This window comes from Pocillopora verrucosa, chromosome 11 (genome assembly GCF_036669915.1).
Source record: "Pocillopora verrucosa isolate sample1 chromosome 11, ASM3666991v2, whole genome shotgun sequence".
Classification (NCBI taxonomy): Eukaryota; Metazoa; Cnidaria; class Anthozoa; order Scleractinia; family Pocilloporidae; genus Pocillopora; species Pocillopora verrucosa.
This window is the reverse complement of record NC_089322.1, coordinates 4,802,013-4,823,588: the sequence shown is the minus strand read 5'-3', so window position 1 is coordinate 4,823,588 and position 21,576 is coordinate 4,802,013. Positions and strand designations below refer to the sequence as shown.

Sequence of the window (21,576 nt, the reverse complement as noted above, 5' to 3'; positions counted from 1 at the left end):
TGGGCAATAAAAATAACATGCAGTTGACGAGAATGCCGTAGATTTTATGCTGGTTCAGCTCTTTTAAACATGAAATATTCAAGTCTTTTCCTTCAAGCGCCTCATAGGTCATTAAGTGGAATGTTAAAGTTCTTCTTTCCCTATTGGATAAAGCTCGGCAAGGGGTAATTATGAATGCTATCAAATTCGCGGGTCCTATTTCGTGGTAAAAAAGTACACTAGACAAAAGGTGCTGTTGCACAGGACATTGCACTACAGCTAAAACCACGGGCCGTACGTAATTAAAGGTAAGCTATAGCAATCCAATTTGTGTGAATCTTTATTGCATTCGAAGCTGTAAAGAAGTAATATCAATGTTTCAGGAACGCAGTTTTTCGATTTTTCGTGATGTTATTTCTGTAAGCTTCAAATTTTGACATGAATATCACTAGGACTCGCCTCTACAGGTCAAATGCCTAAAGCCCAAATTCGAAGAAAAAACCCATGCGCTCCGGAACCTAATTCAGAAACAACGCCCCAAAATAACTGAGGTAAAACCATCATTTCTAGATTTCGTTTGCAATTTTAAAATTATGAATTGCGCCAACGGTATTTTACCGCCTTGCTAAAAATAGCATAAGAGGGTTTGGTAGCGCAAGAATGATAGTATTATATTGTGCGGTTATGTACCACGCTGTTTTCTTGTATGCTTTCAAATTTCGTGAGCCAACATTGTGTGTATCTCTTTGAACGTATTTGCCACCCGATTATGTAATGTAGCTGTAACTTGTTATCGATGCTTCTGTGGTCGTGAATAGAAAGACTCTCAATTCTGCTCAAGAGGACGTTGTCTAAACAATGGGTCTCTCATATAATTGCTTTTAGGTAGGCGAACTTTTGAGACATGCCTTAAGGCAGCCGTTCACAGAATTCGGAATAAATAATAATTTGTTGACATTGGGTTCCGAGTCACACTGTCTGTGAATGCGCAAATATTAAAAGATTTATTCTGAGAGTTCTGTATTTAGGGTTTTTATACTATCGCCAGTATTTGAGCGAAATATAGATCAATGGGATGAAAGGTTCAATGGTTTCAGCGCTTAATAAGGCAAACTACTATCGCAAAAGAATTACTCCAATTATCTTGAAAATACAAACCTAAAATGCTACTTCGCTTATCAAGACCAAACTGAAAGTTTTCACGCGAGCTTGAGTCTGGAAGTTGCTTCCTTCATATCTAAGCACTAGAATGCTAATCGCATATTTTTGTTGATATTTATAGAAGAGCCAAGTAAATATGTTTGTCGTGTTACTCAGGTTTCCAAAGCCTTCGACGCACAGACTCCGTTACGTAACACAGACAATGTCAACTCACCGAATAGCGGATTGTGACACTTTCACGCAATACTTCGCTGTGACTCAAGCGCGAATAAATTCCCTATGAAATCTCTTTTAAACTTAAGTAACATAATTTTAATGAGATAAACAAAGGGATTTAAAAGCCATTTTGTCGAAGTGAAAGCTGGTTAAGTTAAGATCGTGACGTTATTAAAATATTATATAGGCCAATTAATTCAAGTTGGTTTGCACAGTGTGGTCTTTGAATGATTTCGTTTCACCGCAACTCTAAAAGGACTTTCGCCTTTTGTGGTCAACACATTACCCATAATAAACCACTTTCTCTAATTCTGTAGACTTGCACGCTTCTTAAGAAATCAAAATGGTCAACAATTTTTTGGTTGATGTGTTATGAGCACGCGGAAATAACAAGTTTCCTCGAGGGCACACGTTTTTAGGTAAATTTCAATATCAGGTAAAAGCTTGGAGTGGACAGGATACATTGAACGTAAGGAATCCACTTTGATGTATCTTTAAATGAACTAGTTAAATCCAATCTCTATTGAATGTTTGCAGGAGCTGCAGCTGCAAATTCTTCATGAATTTCTCGGAAAAAACAAAACAAAACAAAACAAAACATAACAATGAATATATCTGAAGATGATCAGTTCTTGTTGAGTATTTTAAGTCTTTGTTGTCATCCAAAACAGTTTCAATGTGTTAGATGCTGTTCATGTCAGTCGAAATCGATTCTGCAACATTTACGTCGTTCGAATGATGAAATTTCAAGGACTTAAAAAATGTTGCAATTTTTTTAATGATAACATTGATAATGATGATGATGATAACAATAATGATGATGATAATATTTTCTTAATCTTTTTTTATCTCCAGGTTCGATGGTCAAAGTTTGAATTTGCAATTGCTCACGTCCAATTTTTTTTTTAAAATTTCGCTCGATCAAGGTACAACGTTTAAGAGGTTACGATTTTAAAGTGCAACTTTTTCACACTTGTACTGTTTTGAAGAATATGGAATCATAAGAAGATAAAATACATTTAAGGATCAACAATTAGATGCCTGATTAAAATAAACAATGTCAATTACGAAAGAAAACATAGAATTTGAGTCTTTGTTTGTTTTATGTAAGCTTATAAGTCAAGTCTTAAGATGATTTGCAAGGAGAGTCCAATCAGCTCAAGCGTACAATTTATTTTTAGTTGTTAACTAAATAGATCTATTTTTTGTAGCGATTATTTTTGTAAGTCTTTGAAGTCAGTTTACCCTTTCGATCCGCCGTCCGTCTTTGGGCTTCCCCCCATTCCTGTATTTACGGATCAATAGGCAATGCTTAAAAACAAAGCGGTGCGGGTTTTGAAGGAACCAATCACAAATCAGAACGTCAGAGTGCTGTGTCACTCACTCCTTTTTCACGCCCCCAACTCTCCCATTTACCGAAGGTTCCATCGCGTTTTGCAACATTGCCTTACGTAACATTGAGTGTAATTTGAACCGGTTGCTTCTTCATTCGCAGGAAATTTCATCAGGAAGCTGTTACCTCGCCGAAATCTCCTCAAGTTTCTGAAGTACGATTTGAAAGGTTCAAAGGGCAAAAATTTGCAATCAAGACAGCCGAGGTTAGCTGCTATTTTTGAACAAATTGAGTTGTTGCAACGTGGAACTTTGGCGCCCCTCCGTTTTGATCCCTGAAAGACAATAAACATGACGTTGGATGCTGAAGACCAAAAGCGCCTGAAGGTCGCTGACTGGATCATCATCGCGATCTATTTTATAGCGTGCATGATCGTGGGACTATGGGTGAGTTTAACACAATCTGCAGTTCATTAAAAGCCATCGGTCGTAAACCTAGGCGAGGTTGTTTACAACTTACGCTGTACGCCTCGTGAGTCCAAGTTTTGTAAGAATATTTTACAGAAAATTTTAGTGTTACTGCCTTTCGGTAATTGTCATATTTTAGGAGACGGCATGTTAACTGAATTGGATTTCTAGGAAAGGCTATTTGTCGAACAAGAGTAGATCTTGAATGCAGACATAGCCAAAACCCAAGATGTTGACAACGCATCGTCTCAAAACAAATTTGTCGCGGCGTTCCGGAAAAAAAAAAAAACAACAAAACCCACACTAGCCATCTGCTACGGTTGCCTTGTTATATTTTAACCTTCGTTCTCCTCGCATTCTGAAATTTCGATGGAGAAAGTCTCGCAATGTAAGTAGTTCGTCTTAGTAGACCGTAGTGTCTGGGACCTGTGCATAATTTTACACATGTTCTTGAATAGAGTAATGCTCAGTTGACCAACGATAAAAGTCGTGTGCAGATTTGTCTTTTTCGATCCCTATTAAAACTTTGGTTCGAATATAGGACTGTAGTGAAAAGCGTAATTACAGCGTCGTTTTAGCCAGTGTGTATCGTGAGCTTCTGTGATATTCCGCGCTTTGAGTTGAGTCGACAAATGACGCAAACAGATGTAATTTTACGAGACTGACAGGTTCTTGATAGAGCTTGGTTGATTTTTAACTTTTCCAGCAGAGCGCTGTTGCATCATTCCTTCTCCTGTTTCTTTGAATTTATTTTCTTACAGTCCCAGCCATGGATCTCTGATTTGGTTGTGTTGGTAACAGCCACTTAAGTTGGGAAGGCAATTGTTTTTTTACGTTATCGTTTCCTACGCATTGTATGCTCTCTGTTTAGTTGTCAATCATCTTAAATATGTGACAGCATGGTGTATGCAAATTGCAGACTCATGGGAGTTTGCAAGAACAACACACTTTAGAGTTTGCATCATATTTGTTGGCAAAATTTGTACGATAAAAAGGTCCTTTGGAAAGGATAGCACTCAAGAGTATGAATTAGTGCAGTCATGTAACCTTCCTTGACCTCTGTAAAATACAAAGCCATATTTTAACCTTGGGAATGAAGCCAATATCTCATTGAAAGCAATAAATGTTTTGCTTTGTTTGTGTACATATGGAGCTCTTGCTTTTTATAGTGACTGTTCTGACCATTTTAAACCTCTGCAGTGTGAATGTTTTTTTCAGAATACCGTGAAAGTGGAGTCAAAACTATTTTTAGGATTTAAAACAGTTTGATATGTTGTCCATCTTGCCCCTGCCTTGAATTCTAAACATATTTTTCAGGATTAATTGGTCTAAAAATCTTCAAAACTCCTCTTCAATTTATAAGAAAATCAAGAGTGTTATTGAATCAGACATCTTGCTAGAAAGGAAATGATTAGAAACAGCGGCAATATACAGCTGAAATACTTAAACTTGTCTATCAATGACTGCATTGTTATCATGGATTCTTCCACTGAAATTTTGTTTTGATCTGTTTGTAGTAATATGTAACAAATAGTAGAGGAATACAGTTTATATCAAATATTTATTGAAAGCAGATAAAGTGTAATATAAATTGGCAAACAGGCACAATAATTCTAAGATCTTGTTTACTTTTCTATAGACAGTGGAATTAACATTAGTTCTACTCATGCGGAAAAAAGTTTATTTGATGGTTGAAAGTTTGTGCCCGATCTTCACAAGTATTCACAGATTACCAGGTGTCTCATTAGGATATTCTTTGTTATTTAAAATCTAACTCAAATTTATTTATTTATTTATTTTTTTCAGTCTAAGTTCCGAAAACAGAGAGGCAGAAATGAAACTGCTGAAACATATTTTTTGGCGGGAAGATCTGTGATGTGGTGGGCGGTAAGTTGTTTTTAACATGCATATTCTCCATGCTGTTTGCTATACATTTACTAAGATGCTGACTAGGAGAATCCATACAAAAATTGAGAACTTCTTTATTTGCTTAATTCTTATGGGCTGAATAATGTGTGATTCAGGGGTGATATTGTAAGGAGAAAGTAGAGGCTAGTCACTCTTTGGTGTCAAGGGTAAATGATAAAAGAAGAGGAGATAAAAAGCTGTACTCCTTTTGATCTGTACCAGGCTCAGGTTAAAAGCATCTCTCCCTTTTTTAATCGGCTGGTAAATTAAGTAGCAAACTGTGTTCTTAAGGACGCCACGGCACTTAGGACAAAATTGCTTGTGGTATACAATACATCAAGGAAGCTAAGAATCTACCAAGTTGACATGTTTTCCCATGATAAAATACTGTTTTTATAAGAAAGGTAGGAAAGAAGCAGGAGTGTTTTTGGGGGAAGGGGGATGTGTAATATGTACCCTTAAATCCTCTGAGATATGGTTACACCCTTGATTGAGCCCTGAGATAATCCGCTCGTGGTCAGTTTGCACCTCATCCCAATGCGATCTTGATTTCTCAAGCACTTGGTGACATGGAACATAGCCTTATGTAATCCAAACAAAAGCTGGCTTTCCTTCCTCATCCAAAATTGTGATTTTCTATCCTGATTATCCTTGTAGTCCTTGCTATCATTTTTATTTTCTAATCTGTGGCATTCATCCTTGATTTCACAAAACGCATCATGAGTTAAAACAAAACTGGCCTTGCCTCTTCAGTCAAGCAATGTTATTAGCTCCAGATTATTTTGGTATTTTTATAATTTAAAATAAATCCTCTCTTCCTCCCAACCTGTTTGGAAAAGTCTGGATGTTTTCGTATTTGGATTGATACACAATAGATATCAAACCACATACTTGTGCCATGTAATAAACCTATTGATTTTTTTTTACAGCACATATCTTTGACTCAAATTCTGTTTCTTGAATGTATTTCAGGTGGGGCCCAGCCTTTTTGCCAGTAACATTGGCAGTGAGCACTTTGTCGGATTGGCCGGTTCTGGAGCAGCAACAGGGATTGGTGTTGTGTCATATGAATGGCAGGTAAGGGCGCTGTGTAATCAGCTTGGATTGATTGCTCAGTGGTTATCATGCAATTGCAGTTATTTGTAGGAATTGCATGCATTCTCTGTACTTGTAATGCTGCTGTATTCAGGAGATGTACATTGTACCTGTGGAAATAAGCGTTTTTACATTTGAATGGCTACAAATAAAGTTTTTGTTTCTGTTTACTTGCACTAGAAGACGTAATTGAGTCGGAGAAATTTTGCAAAGTCCTTGTGGTGGGACATAATTTGCTCCCTGTTAATGATCACTTCATTTCAAACTGGTGTGAACTTTGCTAAAATTGCAGCAACAAGAAGAGTTGTTAGTAGTGACTTGTTTTGGAAGGAGCAAGAAACAAAGCATGGTTGATGTTGATGTTTTTTTGCGATATTATGCTTGTACTCCCATCTGGTTTGTTTTCTAAATAATGCGCAGCTGATATTTGTTCCTAAATGCTGTGCTCTAGATCACAAACAAGCTTAGTTTAGGTTCTGTGTGGGTATTGGTGATCTTTTTGTTTTGTAATGATATATGTGATCGGGCGCTAGGGAATCAGAGCATGTCTTTCTTTCTTAATAAAAATTCACAACAGGAGATCAAGGCAAACGAAAAATTGCAACATTTTTTACTTTTCACTGTGGACACTTCTCTGTCTTTTCGGTTTCCTCCTCCACACTTGTTGGCATCCTTAATAGCAAACCCCCAAAAATGCCTTTAAAACGATATATTACACAGTAATCACGGTCCAGTTGTTCATCATTCTTATTTCAAGCAAATTTGGCATTTCCTTTGGGCGGGATTGAATGAAATGAAATTTTAATTTTTATAGTTACTTTCAATTAAATTCTCTTTGGTTGTTTTGCGGTACAATATTAACAATATTCGTAGAGGAAAAAAATATTTTTCATTAAAAAACAAATTTAATTATTTCCCAGCTGCATCTCTATTGCAAGCAAACAAACAGACTTTATCATAAGTATATTCTTTTGTCAAAATAAACTTTGAGTCAAAACACCCCAAAGCATGTTTTCTAAAATCATAATTGATGCTTTCAAAAAACAATAGTCCTTTCACTAGAACAATGCAATTGCTCAAGCTTATCTTCCACTTCATAATTGAATAGGATAGTTACCGCAATCTCTTTTTGATAATTTTAATTTCAAACAATGGCTTATTGGCCTAATATACCATTCAGATAATGTTGTAGTGACATGGCAGAATTCTTGATGATAATAACACCATGAGTGGCTGTTTGGTGCATTTTTTCTTCTCTCTCTCTGATTAGAGTACTTTGTACTCATTTTGATGAAACTGCTTTATAAACAGTCATGCTACGTACTGCGTAACAGCTAGGAGGTGCTGAAACAAGCTGTTGCTTTTATGGCACATTAGTCAAGTGTGGAGACCTCAGTACTTGTATATGCAGCAGCTTTCTAAAGATTGACACACATTAAGATTTTAAAGCAAGTTATTTTCAATGAAAATGCATTATGAACAGTCATGCCACATATTACATAACAGCTGGGAGGTGCTGAAATAAGCTGTTGCTTTTATGGCACAAGTCAAGTGTGGAGACCTCAGTACTTGACTGTATATGCAGCAGCTATCTAAAGATAGACACACATTAGGATTTTGAAGCAAGTTATGTACTTAAATACTCAGATATAAAAGGGATACTTGTGTGACCTTTAACAGAGGTTCAATCTAGGCATGAAATAAAGCCTAATAAATGAAGGCGCCATATTCTGCCAAGGTCGAGAACTTAATGTCTGAAATGTGCGGCTAAACTAAGAGGCAGATAAAAGTTAGCCCCATTGTTGTGCAGCAAAACATTTTGATTGTTTGTAAGTGGGAGACTGTCTGTTGGAGTTGAATTTAATTTAACAGTCAGTTATGTAGTTCTAGTTTGTTCCTAATAGATAAAGCTATAAGGAAGTTCTGATAACCTGCCATAGATGTTTTTTAGTCTGCTGCTTTTTCATGGAGCTAGATGCTTATGCCTCATTTCACCATAATTACTGTTTAAAAAAAAATTATAATATCATTGATGTGTCATTGAATAAATTTATACTGAAGCCATTACCTCTTTTTTTTAGAGGAATTGAATGTATAATTGACCTCAAACAGGCTTACATTTGGGAGTTATTGTTTTTAAGTATTTGCTGGAGGTTTCTGCATAATCAGTGGAACATCTGAATAATTTCTAGACAGTGTCGTATATTATCTGCCAAAACATCACGGGATCTTCAACAATCTGACCTATTGCCCTTTTGTATTTACTTCCTACTTTTAAACTTATTAACCCTTTCACTCCCACAAGTGACCAAGACAGAATTTCTCCTTACAATATCAATACGATATCAAGCAGGCAGGTGATGAGAATAGAGAAGAATGTCGATCATGGGATTATTAGTTGATCCAATATCAAATTCTCTGAACTAATGTCATAAGAATTGTATGGCAGATGATAAGGAGAATTATTAATTAGATCTTTGGAGTGAAACCCTTATGAGTGTATTTACCATTGCAAATCCTAATAAATAGGGAAGATCATCTTTACTGTAGGAAGCTTTGATTCTTGGCCAACATCTCAGTTCATTTGTCAGCCGACGTTAGTAATAGCAAGTCAGGCTGACAATTGGGAATAAATTTATGCCAGAATTTGGGTTTCAGTCATGCATGTTGCAGGCTGTGGATGACTTTATGGGCATTAAAATGCAATCATTTTAGGCTTCTTGATTAAAAAATTCCTGATTGGGTTACTACTTGCTAACTGTTGTTAGCAGGCTATTATTCAAAGAACACCCTTGTGAATTGAAAAAGTGTCCCCTGACTTAATACATGTTCCTTGAATGAAGGTTACAGATGCATTAAGGTTATCAAGGCAGGTTATTTCTTTTGGAATCAGAGTTTGTCTCTTGAATGGAGGGGTATACTGTGCCTTGATTAAGGTGTCCTTGAAGAAAAGTTTTATAAACTGTAGTTTATAGTTATATTTCATGCAGAACAGTCCAATTTGTTTTTAATCATTTGTAGGCCTGCTGGGTGTTGCTGCTTCTTGGATGGGTTTTCCTGCCAATTTACCTGCGATCAAGGGTAAGGATTCCTGCTATAACCCTTTAACTCCCAGAATTGATTAACAAATAACTTCTCCAGGGCGTGAAATTGCGCCTAATACAGGCACCAATGCGACTAAATTTTTCACTTTGGCGACCAAATCCTGAAAGTTAGTCGCCAAATTGGCGACTAGAACGTTTCATCATAACCTTACCAAGAGATATAGTGAATTAAAAAGATTTGCAAAGATAAATCCGCGGCAAACTTCCTCATTAAGTTTGTTTCTAAAACGTAGCATGTGCTTCTCGATCGATAACTAGACGCCATCTTGGATTTAGATGAGCCTGAAAGTTGTATATCATCCATCCTAGTGTCCACTTTGTAGCACGTTAAAGATCTTTTCCCTAACTTAATTTTGGAGGGTCTATCTAGAACGCTGACAGCGTAAAGAAAGATTTTGTTTGTCTTTGAAAATGGCGACCAACTTTTTTTGAATTGGCTACCACTTTGAAGAATTTAGGAGCCAAGTGGCTATCAGAAAAAAAAGTTAATTTCACGCTCTGTTCTCCCTACAATATTCATACACCATTCATTAAAAAAAAAATGAGAATACTCAATCTTGTCAGGTAGAGGATTCTTGCAACTAATTAAAAGGAAATATGTAGCAGTTTGAGGGCAGAATTGACGATCAGATCTTGGGATTGAAACGGTTAATAATTTAGAATGGAGAGAAAAAGTTACATGTTTTTACTTTTGCTTTAATTTGTTTCTTTAATTTAAAATTTCATTTTCAAGCTCCAAATCCCTGTCACCTCATGTTAAATTTAAATTTATTTGTTGATTCTGGAATGAGCTTTGTAGTAATTCCAGTAATTCTCCTATGCTGATGTGACCCTCGACTCACTATGAATATATTGTGTGCAAACATTTGCAACAACAGTGTTTTTTTTTTTTTTTTTATCAACTGCAGGTGTTTACCATGCCTGAATTTCTGCAAAAAAGGTTTCAGAGCCAGTGGGTTAGAACATACCTTACTGTGGTGGCTTTGTTCTCATATGTCTTCACAAAGTTTTCGGTGAGTACACCTTGGAGTGAATTGTTACAGTACTAACTGAAACCTCTAGCACATTGTGTGTATGTTTCATCCAGAGAACCTGTGTGTTATGCTTGTGCAGTGACTTGTGACAGTTCACTTGGAGCAGTTTCCTATTGGAGATCTGCTTGACTCACAAATCTGCAAAAAAAAAAAAGATGATACCTTAGAGGGTCAGCAATATTTCACCACCCACCCTTTAAAAATAGATGGAAAATGCTGGAAACCTCAATTTGGTCTGACACAAGGGTGTCAGAAGGGAAATTGAAAAATTTTGACTCCATCTCAGATTTTCAATAAAATTCCATTATCAAGGGTGTCATAAATCAGTAGTCATTGTTTGTATTGTAGGTTGACATTTATGCTGGTAGTTTGTTTCTGTATGAAGCAATTGGCTGGAATATTTATATCTCTGCTGCTGTGACCTTGGCTATAACGGCTGTCTACACTGTCCTGGGTAAGTTCAATACTAACAGTACCTAACTAAAGATAGTTGTATTATATCTACATGTACTTGTGTTCAAATGTGGCTCATGTTGTAGGAGAGGTGGAGGCAATTTTTTTGGGCTGGTTGTGGGGTCAGGTGTGAGAGCCAGCTGGGTCAGTGTGTTCGGTTCCTGAGCAAAATGTATTACCCTCTCAGTGCTCCTCACCACCCAGGGCCCAGTTGTTTGAAGGCTAATTAGCACCAATCCAGGGTTAAATTTGAATCCAGGTTTCTTTGTTTGTCTATTCAAGAGCCTTTTTCAGAAAAGTTTCCTTGTTCTTTTAAGAGCATCCAATAATCAAATTGTAGACAAAAAGAGTTAAACAGAATTTTTTTTTTTTTAAGCTTTCAGGTCAGAAATCAAATTTCACACTAACCCCACAGAGATAACACATATATCGGTCACAAAACATTCATTGGTTCCTTTGATGCTTAACATGGAGTGAGGGTTTAATTGTTACTTATATTTTCTGTCTTCTCTGCAGGTGGTTTGACTGCTGTAATCTTCACCGATGTCCTCCAATGTACCATCATGATTTTGGGTGCCATTGTACTGGCAATATTAAGTAAGAGCACATGATTACTTACATTAATCAAAACTGAAACAAAATTCTTGGATGTGATTGGTTATCACCAGCCTGATTTGAGCACTGATTGGGCAGTGTACATGTCATCCTTGTAATTTGATAATGTAATAGGACAGTTAAAGGGACAGTTAACACCTCATGCCTGTGTTAGTGGACAGAGTGCGTCATGTGCGCATGCTGTTGTCTTGCATTTTGCTGAATTAACTGTCTGTGGTTTTTTTTTTTTCCATGAAAAGATATATTAATCAATGTTCATAAAGAGTGTTTTTGGTGTCATGATTTACTGTCTAGTCCAATAATGAGAGGTGTTCACAAATTATTTGTAAAGCAGCACCCCCCCCCCCTCAAATTTTTAACTTTGCTAGTTATCTTTTATGGACTTGGTGTGCCGCTGGGCATCAGTACTGATGTTTTTTCTAAATATGGTTTTAAGGCTTTGTGAAAGTTGGAGGATACAATGGTCTTTGGGAAAAGTTCGGAAGTGCCCAGGGTAGTCCTTATTTACCTACCGTTGTTCCCACCACAATGGCAGTCAATATGACGAACATGACGAACATGATGCTGGCGAACATGACGACTGCTATGCCAACCACTGGACCCGACCTAAGCGGGTGCTTCAAATTGACTCCTTACTGGGCAAACATGTTCCGTCCAATAGATGATCCTGACTATCCATGGCTTGGATTGTGGACCACTCTTCCTATTATGGGAGTCTGGTATTGGTGTACAGATCAGGTAGGTCAAGCGTATTTTTAACCCTTTACTCCTTGACATCAGTATACATATTCTCCATTCTGTTCTCTTTACTTTTCCTCTGGTGCCGATGAGGAGAATTTGTTTGAACAATCAAGAGCTTCTTTAATTGGCTAACATTTCAATCTTTTATTCATGGGACTTTAAGGTTTTGATGTAGGGGTGTTGTTGTGAGGAGAAATTAGGTGCTTGTCGAAGGGTTAAAAGGCAGGGCGTGAAATTGCTCCTAATACAGGCGCAAATGTGACTAAATTTTTCACTTTGGCGACCAAAACCTGAAAATTAGTCGCCAAATTGGCGACTAGAACGTTTCATCATAACCTTACCTAGAGATATAGTGAATTAAAAAGATTTGCAAAGACAAATCTGCGGCAAACTTCCTCGTTAAGTTTGTTTCCAAAATGCAGCAGATGCATTGTGATCGATAACTAGACGCCATCTTGGATTTAGGTGAGCTTAAATGTTGCATATCATCCATCCTAGTGTCCCCTTTGTAGCACATTAAAGATCTTTTCCCTTAGATCAGTTGCAAGATCCAGGGGTACAAATGCGTAACATTAGGGAAAAACTAGCAACTTCATAAAATTACCAAAAAATCATCAAAACATAGATTATTCATAAACTTTTATTGTAAGAACTACTTTTTGAGAAAATATTTGATGTTATCTGTTAAATTATCCTCATTACTTAATACCCATCCTTGAACTAAAAGCTGGTGTGGTGATGTTGACTTCCGGTTTCGGTTGCGCAAATGATGACTCTTTTCTATTCTGACGAAGTTTTCGAACCCTTTCTCGAGTTTGCTGTCGCTTTTTCTCTTCCCTCTCTTTTTCTCTTTGCTTCAAAACCTTCTTCTTGGTAGCTGATGCAGCATTCCGCTCACGGTTGGCTCTTTTGTCATCAGCCTTTTGTGCAGATGTGCGTGTTTTCACTGCGGCGACTGTCGCGTTTTTTTTCTTGCTTCGAAGCAAGCGCATTCTTTCTCTTGCTTTTTGTGCAAGAACTTCTTTGTTTCTTTCATAGTATTCCCTTTGTTGTTTAAGCTTTTTTTCTTCTTTTTCTTTTCTCCATTGATCAGCAGAATATTTTTTGTTTTCCATTGAATATTTCGCAAGCGAAGCGTGTAAATTCTCGACGGAAGAAGTCACGCTAGGGAAGTCACGTTCTCTAGTAATTTCCAGTCTCAAACGATCGTTTGTTCATGGGTGTATATCAATTAATTGTTGTATACCCCCTCTAGATGTAATGTACAAGGTTGTTGTAAGCGAGGAAGAAGCGAAGTTTAGATGCGAAGATTTCTAAAACTGCCACTATTTTGCGCGTGTAAACTGATACACCAATGCAAACAATACTGTTCCAAGATCGAATATGTTCGCGATTCAAAAAAGACATAAATTTAGATGTTAAATTGAGTTAGATTCGTGAACATTTGGTACCGATAGAAAGTTTAGAATTTGAGAATGACAGATCTGCTAGTTGAAGAGCAATTTCATTTTAAGCGCGGCTATCACAGACCTTTTTGGAGATGAGGATAAATAATTTTAAGGTAAATTTTCTATGCATTTTATGTGTTCGCGATTCAGACTTTTTGGATTTTTTACGCTGTCTTTGAATTAAATGGAATAAAAATTTGTATACAGAAAATAAATCATCTGAGAATTATTGTATGTATTTTTTTAAACTGATTTGAGCTTTTTTTGCGACAAAATCTTGGTGACTATGAAGTATAGTACAATATTGTATAAACAGCGTTACATGTTCGGTCGCCGAGAAAATTGTTTCGTAGCGCGAATATTACAATTCAGTGTTCCAATTTTAACTATTTTATTGAAAAGTCTATGTTTCTAGTGTATTTCTAAGTCAAAATTATTTTGAAATTTTAAATTTTTAAGTAAGAAATTTTTGAATATGTTTGATGCTTTGTCAGATTATGTTACGCGTTACATAAGAATTCGCCTCACTTTTCTGAATACTAAAATCCATAAAAAAATAAATTCTTCCTCTATTACCACGATTTTTGGTTTAATACAAAGAGGTTAACTATATCTAACAGGATATATAAGTTTTAAAGTGTTTTGTTTGAAATATATATTTTTTTGCTCAATATGGTTTTCGTAAACATGCTTTGCCACCCTGGATCGTGCTACTGATCCTTACTTAATTTCTAGAACGATGACAGCGTAAAAAAAAGGTTTTGTTTGTCTTTCAAAATGACGACCAACTTTTTTTGAATTGGCTACCACTTTGATGAATTTAGGAGCCAAGTGGCTATCAGAAAAAAAAATTAATTTCACGCCCTGAAAGGTCAAGGGGTCAAAAGGTTGAGGGTATCTGGAGGGTGTGCCCCATTGCAAGTAGGCCCCATATTTGTTGCACCCACCCAAAAATTTTGCCCCCGCTTAAACCAGTTCAACCCTTTAAATTATCATCTCATTTCCCTATAGTGGAATTCGTTCCTTTTGTATCAAAATTGTAATTTATTTTGATCAAATACAAAACCTCAACAACACATTTCTATATATATGGTAACTCAGGATGAAAATGGTTACACTTGATTGCACTAGCATGCACATTTTTCTGTCAATCAAAGATCTTAACTACAATGTATGTTCAGCCCCAGTCTTCGACAAAGTCAAGCAACCAACAGCTTGAGCAAGGTGACGCTTCCATCTTTGATATCTTTTGGATTCTTTTTTTTACCTCCAGGTGATTGTTCAGCGTACCCTGGGAGCTAAGAACAACATTCAGGCCAAGGCAGGTTCCATTTTTGCTGGCTTTCTGAAGATCCTGCCCATCTTCATAATGGTGATGCCAGGAATGATCAGCCGCGTCCTCTACCCTGACTCCATTGGTTGTGCGGATCCCGTCAGCTGTAAATTTCATTGTGATAACGAGTGGGGCTGCTCTAACAATGCCTATCCCAAGTAAGGTTATTGTTTAGCCTTGTTGTGTCAGTTGTTTCATTTGCACATAGCTTACCTTTTGAAGGGCACCATGCTGGTGCATGTGCTATTAATGAATTCAGCTGTGCATGACCATTTGAAACATATTGTTTCCCCTAGAATGTTAGTCATGCGTTAATTATAATTTTTTGAGACAGATTCTTGAACGCAAGGAAGGGAAGGTTTTCTTGGACATGTGCTTAGTGAAGTTCACTTAAATGCCCTCAAAAAATTTCTAAGTTTAATTCATATTATTGTGGTGTACTTGGAAATCTCAGGATTAAATAGGAAGTTTTCACTCTATACTGTCATCTAAAAATTACCTCTGATTTACCATGATACCAAAAACTTTACTTTTTCAACCATGTACACCCTTAAAGCACGCCATTATGTTCTCCATACTGTTTTCTTTGCATTTCTTATGGTACTGAAAAGGAAAATTTGTGTAAGAAGCAAGTCGGAGCTTCTTTTATTGGCAATTATTTCCTTTAGTTTTGTGACCTTATTGATTGATTTAACAGCAATGTTCACAACAGGAGAAATTTGAATTTCTCCCTTTTGTATTAGAGGAGTGAATTTTTTCTAAAATGTGTCTGAAATGGGATCAGGATCTCCCCCACCCTTCCCACCCCCTTAATCCTTGTTACTCTCCTTACACACATGTTAAGAGAGGTTACTAGTCTTGGTACCCAACCATTTTTTATCTGATGGTGTGTGTCCACAGTTTTTTCTTATCAAGACATATTGGTTTGTTTTTTTTTTTCTTAATAGACTGGTTCTTAATGTTCTTCCCACTGGATTGGTTGGCCTGATGATGGCGGTGATGATGGCAGCACTGATGTCTTCTCTTTCCTCTGCTTTTAACAGCAGTGCCACCATCTTTACTGTGGATGTGTGGCTCCGCTTCAGGCCAATGGTATGCGAATGTCAAGGTTTTCACCCAGAAAATATTAAATAGCCAGTAGAATAATGTTAACCCTTTACACCCAAACATCAGTATGCATATTCTCCATACTGTTCTCTATACATTTCCAAAGAGGTTGACAGGGATAATTTGTTTAACAATCAAGAGCTGTTTTTGTCAGTGATCATCTCTATTCTCATAACTTTCATGTTTGATTCAGGGGTGATAATTATAGTAAGGAGAAATTAGATGCTAGTCACTCTTAGGGGCTTAAGGGTCAAGTAGCATAAAAATATTCTTTTCAGCCAAATGAAAAGTAGGTGTGGTCTTAAACATTTCGCTCAAGAATTTGGTGGAATGGGTGGAGAATTCTCTGATCTTTGGTATCCAATGAGCAGCCTTAACTTTTACTGTGGTTTTTAACTGTGATGAGCTTTCCAAAGGTCTCCTGTCACTCCACCTGTCACGAACAGACCTTGCCATCATAAGTACATGTAATTCTAAACTTTACTTACCTGATGCTTAAAATGTAAACGGTGGAGGGATGGGGAAGTTGAAAACTGAAGGCAAAAGCTACTGTTATCAGAGAAATGAGTTTAGCACTTTGTGGGATTCTACATACACGTGTACATGTACCTTATTATATACCTCAGTCGCGATAATGAAGAGATCCTCTGGACAGTATTTGTAAAGAGGCTGTTTCTTCAGGTAGTGTGTTAGCTAAGCAAAGACTGTCTTCTCTTTGTAAGTATTTACAAATTGCATTTCTTTCTTTTTCATGCTGCAGGCCACAGAAAGAGAAAAAGTCATTGTTGGCCGGGTGGTTGTTGCCCTCCTTGTGGTTGTCAGTTTATGTTGGTTGCCAATCATTCAAGGTATTTCAGCTCATTATTATCAACATCATCATCACTGGGCATCATATGGATTCTGTATGTCACTTAGGGAATGAACAAGTTTCCAGAATTTAGCCAGCATTTGAGGGCCACAAAGCTGGCTCCAAAAATTAATTCTTTTAAGTGGAGTCCTGGCGATTGTGTTAATTGTTCTCTCCATGATTTTTTCTTCTTTGGTGCTGCATGTAGGTAGCCTACTTGACAATTCTTTTTCTCACAACGCTGGAAATAATTTGTCCAGTTAAACTTATTTTTACTCAGGCACAGCCCATTATTGGCCAAAAGAATATTTATCATGCCATATCTTAATGAATTTTCCCTCCTGCCTCCCATCCCCACAAAACAAGTTTATTTACAATTCCATTATTGCACATGCCGCCTTAAATACACCTGTATTTAAAACTTGAACTAAGCTTGGAATTAGATTCTTCTCTGCATGCTCAAAGAACTGGACAAAATGACCAGCCATCCGAGGAGTTAACCAGACTAAACCTTTATTTGGACATTGGCTACTGAGCACCAGTTATTTCAAGCCCTGAATTATGTAAATCATTTCGCTCCTGACAAAACAGTATTATCATAATTTTCAAGCATTAAAAAGATAGGTAACCACTTGATATCAGTTTGCTTTTTTGTGAATCATGTCCACATGGCTATAGAACACTCTAGAGTCAAACCAGTCATTCTATATTTATGTACATTTTTGTCAACAGGTGCTGCAGGGAAACAGCTTTTTGTTTACATTCAGACAATCCAATCCTACCTTGCCCCACCAATTACTATGGTGTTTGGGTTGGGTATCCTGTGGACAGGTCTGACAGCAGCAGGAGCGCTGTCAGGCTTGGTGATTGGGTTCTTGCTGGGAATGGCCAAGTTTATTGCTGGTAATATTTGGTCAGATCCTAAGTGTGGTGAAGAAGATACACGACCTGGATTTGCTAAAATGCATTTCATGTTTTATGGTGAGTAAATTTGATTGTTGAGGATAAAAAGTTTTGAAAATTATACAATAAGAGTGTCAGCTAAAGAAACAAAATGAACAGGTTAGTGTGCCAGAATCTGCTTTCCTATTCTTCAAATTTTGATTTCAAAATATGGCTTTGGACTCTTTAGTTAGCAGGACTTTCAAGAAACAGGCCTCTAGCCCTGTTTTTTTTTTTTAGATTGGATAGCACTATTCATTGGATAAATTACTCTTGGATGGATAGTGGAGTTCAATTTGTTCACACTTATCCACTGGATAGCGATTCATCCATTGGACAGCAATTTATCCATTGAATAGTGATATCTACCCTGAGAGCAACCATAATCTAAGGCAAGATGGCCAGTTGAGGGAAAAGGAGCATGGAAATGCTCTTTATTTAGCTTTGGTTTTTTAATGATTACACTTTGGGATTCTCACCCACAAACTAAAAGTTAGAGCTATTTTGTCTGGCAAAATGAACCATACCCAGTTGAGCAAAGGATCCTGTAACAGTTATAAACTCGAACAGAACAGGAACTGCCACCAAAAGCATGTTGAATGGTATCTGTGTGAGAGTACTTCTCATCACCCTTTCCGGCTTCATTTCAATGAGGGCAATGGGTGTTTCTTAAATTTCTTACTCCAGGCTGATGGTCCAGTTTTATAGAAATCATCAAATACCAAAATTTTAAATTTTTCATTTTCTAGCCATCATTATTTTTGGAGTGAGTGGCTTTATCATGGTTGTGGTGAGTTTGTTCACAAAGAAGATCCCACGAGACGAGCTTGGTGGCCTGACTTGGCCAACAATCAATGAGCCTCCCATCTCATTTGGATCCATTGGTGAAGCAGATGAAGCTGAGAAGGTGGAAATTGGTGGTGTGACCGGTACCGAAAAAGTCGAGCTTTTGGAAAAGAATGGTAAGGTTTCATTGTTGGTGAAGATTATTTATGCGGAACATTTTGGGGATTTTGTTTATTGTGGTTGAGTTACAAACAGTTGCAGAATCAAAACAAGTCGTGGTGGACCAAATATGTATTGTGTGAATGATGAAATATCACCCTACAGTGTATTTCAAAATGAAACTCTCATGAATAGCCAAGACGGAATTTTTTTCAAGCAGACAAGTGATGAGTAATGGATCAACATTGGGATTGTTAGTTGATATAATACAAATTCTCGGAACTAACATCGTAAGAATTGTATGGTAGACAGTAAGGAGATTTACTAACGAGATCGAAAGGGTTAAAATTCTCCGCCATTGGTAAATTTCAGGCCATCTAAGTCCAACAACTCGTGTGGAAACTTCTTTCGACGCTGAAGGAGAAGTTACCAAAATCGAGGAAAAGAATGCTGTTCCACCCAAGCCGAATGTGAATGGCGAGACTATGGCACTGGAAGATGCAACAGGCGAGAAAATCAAACTGAGTGTAGTCCAGTTTGTCGAGGAAGATCCTGCTCTGAAGTGGTTTTTACGAATCATGACTGTCCTGTTACTGGTTTGTCTAGTTTTCCTGTGGGTGTACTTTCGCTAAGCGACATGTACAGTATAATTTGTCGATCCTCGCATATAGTGTGATGTAAAGATATGCTAAGGTGCGGTGATCATATTAATAGGTTGTGCATCACCATATACATCATGTATATCCTCATATAATCTCATGCTGGTTGATAAGTACCTAAATATGTACGTGAGGGTCGAGAAACCGACCGCAAATATTTTAATGTTTGTGCAATAAGAGGTGTAATGGTATTTGTGTTGTCTCCCTGATAGAAGAGAGATGTGTTGGAAACGGTGAAATCTTTGATTAATTTTGTGGTGTAGACGATTTTTCCTTTAATATAGTAAGGGTATAGTCCTGCAGATTTTCAAAGCCAACCGGGACGTTCATTTAATTATGATGGTGAAGACATTGATCTGGAAACCAAAACCAAATTTAACGACACTCATCGTTGTGGTCATCGTCATCATTATCATTATCATCATCATCATCATCACAAACAACAACAAATATATTAAATGGAATTACAACAGTAATCAAGAGAATTCGAGAAAGTCTTAGGCCTTTTATGGAATAAGTTTAAGTAGCAGGTTGATCGTAGGATCTAAGATAGTGAACCTGTGTGGCTCAGTTAATCCTACTTAAATTTTGTCTTAGAATTACACATCCATTTTGTTGTCTTCATTACTGTGAAGCTTGAGGGAGTATCGAATCAGGTCTAAATATTCTTTTACGGCAAATTTCGAAGTTACAGTCCTCGTCTGATAGTTTTGAAAGCTTTCTTGCCTTGTCTTCCCTTACTTCTATTGTCGAAGACTATTCTGTTTAACCCTAAGAAAAAGAAACTAGATTTCATATTCACGTAGAAGTGTATATTTAATAAGGTTTGACAGAAAGGTTTACGTGTGTATAATGTAAAGATCTCGTATAAGCTAGACTTTGCTCCGGGGCAAGTGTTTGCATAGCTAATTAAACGTGTAGCCTTTGGTCACGATAAAAACCTGGCTAGGTTTTGAACCAGTTTATACAAAAGAGACAGTAGAGAAAGAGAGAGCAGTTTCGTTTTACTCTGTGCTTGGCATTAGTTTTCCTACTTTTCTGCCCCTTTTTAATGACAGCAAGCTTTCGCGCGCTTTTATGTGTTTTTGCGCTCGGCGCATCGGTAGCAGATTTTCCCGCTCTTGGCACTGGTTACCAATATTTTCCCGCCTTTGGAAACGGCTGCTAAGTTTCCCGCTCATGGTATTAGTAACAGATTTTCCTACTCCTACCACCGTTAAAATGCCCACTTTCCCTTATTGGGCGTCGGTGTCCATTTTTATGCCATTTAACAAGTCGTCATGTGGTCTCAAGATTATATTTTTTTTCCGTTGTTGTTGTTGATTTAAAGTAATTTTTCGCCAGGAACGAACAAAAACACTCAGAAAAAATATTTATTTTTTTTCGTCATAGAAAAGTGGTTGTACGAGTCAAAGGTTTCTGCCTTTCTTTCCTTTGTTTGTTTGTTTGTTTAAGGGGTTTTATCATTGTTATTTTTTTATTTTTCAAGTGAGGTCAGATTTCTCCATTTTTGAGGGGTTTTTTTGTTCGATTTTAGGCAGTTTTCTCGTTCAACACACTTTCCTTTGTTTTGAGCCAACAAAACAACGGAAAGAAAAACCTAAGCCGAAGGTTTTAACCACAGCATTTTCTGTACGCATAAATTATGGATTTAGAATTTTTTCACATTTAAATGTTAGGGTGTGAGCTGCTCTAGACATTGCTTGCTTTAAAGTGGTGAAAATAATTAAGATATCAGTGTGACATTTTTGTAGATTGAGCAAAATCGTTCAAGGATTGTGGAGCAAAACCTGCCTAGAGCTTTTAACATGTTATCATATATATATTTAAGATGAATATAATGTGTAGACCTAGGAATTTTTAAGTATACCAAACTCAGGTTAGGCTTGAACTGTCAGGAGTTTAAGAGTAAATTAAGAGCCAGTTCAACATACATACTAGCCTCAATTATCCTCTGTAAACTAGAAAGTCAGTGTTAGGACAGAGTGGCTTTCTGAAACGGAGATGAGAGGTAAAGGGTTGGGAAGGGGTAGGTGTGGAATGTCCCTCCCGAGTTGGCCGAGATTGAACCAAAGTGAAACTCAAAGCAAGTAATCCTTTACCTCTCGCACCCGTTTAGATTTCACTGTACAAACGGGACTTCCGATCAGGAGTGTAGACAGTTGATTAAAGCTCAATGTACAAGTTCT

The 21,576-nt window shown here is 37.1% G+C and overlaps 1 protein-coding gene across 3 annotated transcripts; it reads left to right on the top strand.

Annotated features, from left to right (window-relative positions):
• Nucleotides 1–221: 221 nt before the first annotated feature.
• On the top strand, nucleotides 222–21,574 carry LOC131786736 (sodium/mannose cotransporter SLC5A10). 3 transcript variants are annotated; one of them, XM_059103795.2, is made up of 15 exons: nucleotides 222–287; nucleotides 2,852–3,135; nucleotides 4,963–5,043; nucleotides 6,037–6,141; nucleotides 9,181–9,240; nucleotides 10,172–10,276; nucleotides 10,646–10,751; nucleotides 11,267–11,347; nucleotides 11,802–12,103; nucleotides 14,828–15,045; nucleotides 15,835–15,979; nucleotides 16,755–16,842; nucleotides 17,574–17,822; nucleotides 18,533–18,745; nucleotides 19,101–21,574. In XM_059103795.2, exons 2-15 carry the CDS (start codon nucleotides 3,040–3,042, stop codon nucleotides 19,358–19,360), a joined length of 2,109 nt encoding a protein of 702 aa, XP_058959778.1. In that variant the 5' UTR covers nucleotides 222–287; nucleotides 2,852–3,039; the 3' UTR covers nucleotides 19,361–21,574. The 3 variants fall into 3 exon arrangements, with proteins under 3 accessions (XP_058959778.1, XP_058959779.1, XP_066030338.1); XM_059103796.2 differs by lacking the exon at nucleotides 222–287 and adding an exon at nucleotides 440–530; XM_066174241.1 differs by lacking the exon at nucleotides 222–287 and adding an exon at nucleotides 2,228–2,282.
• Nucleotides 21,575–21,576: the final 2 nt, after the last annotated feature.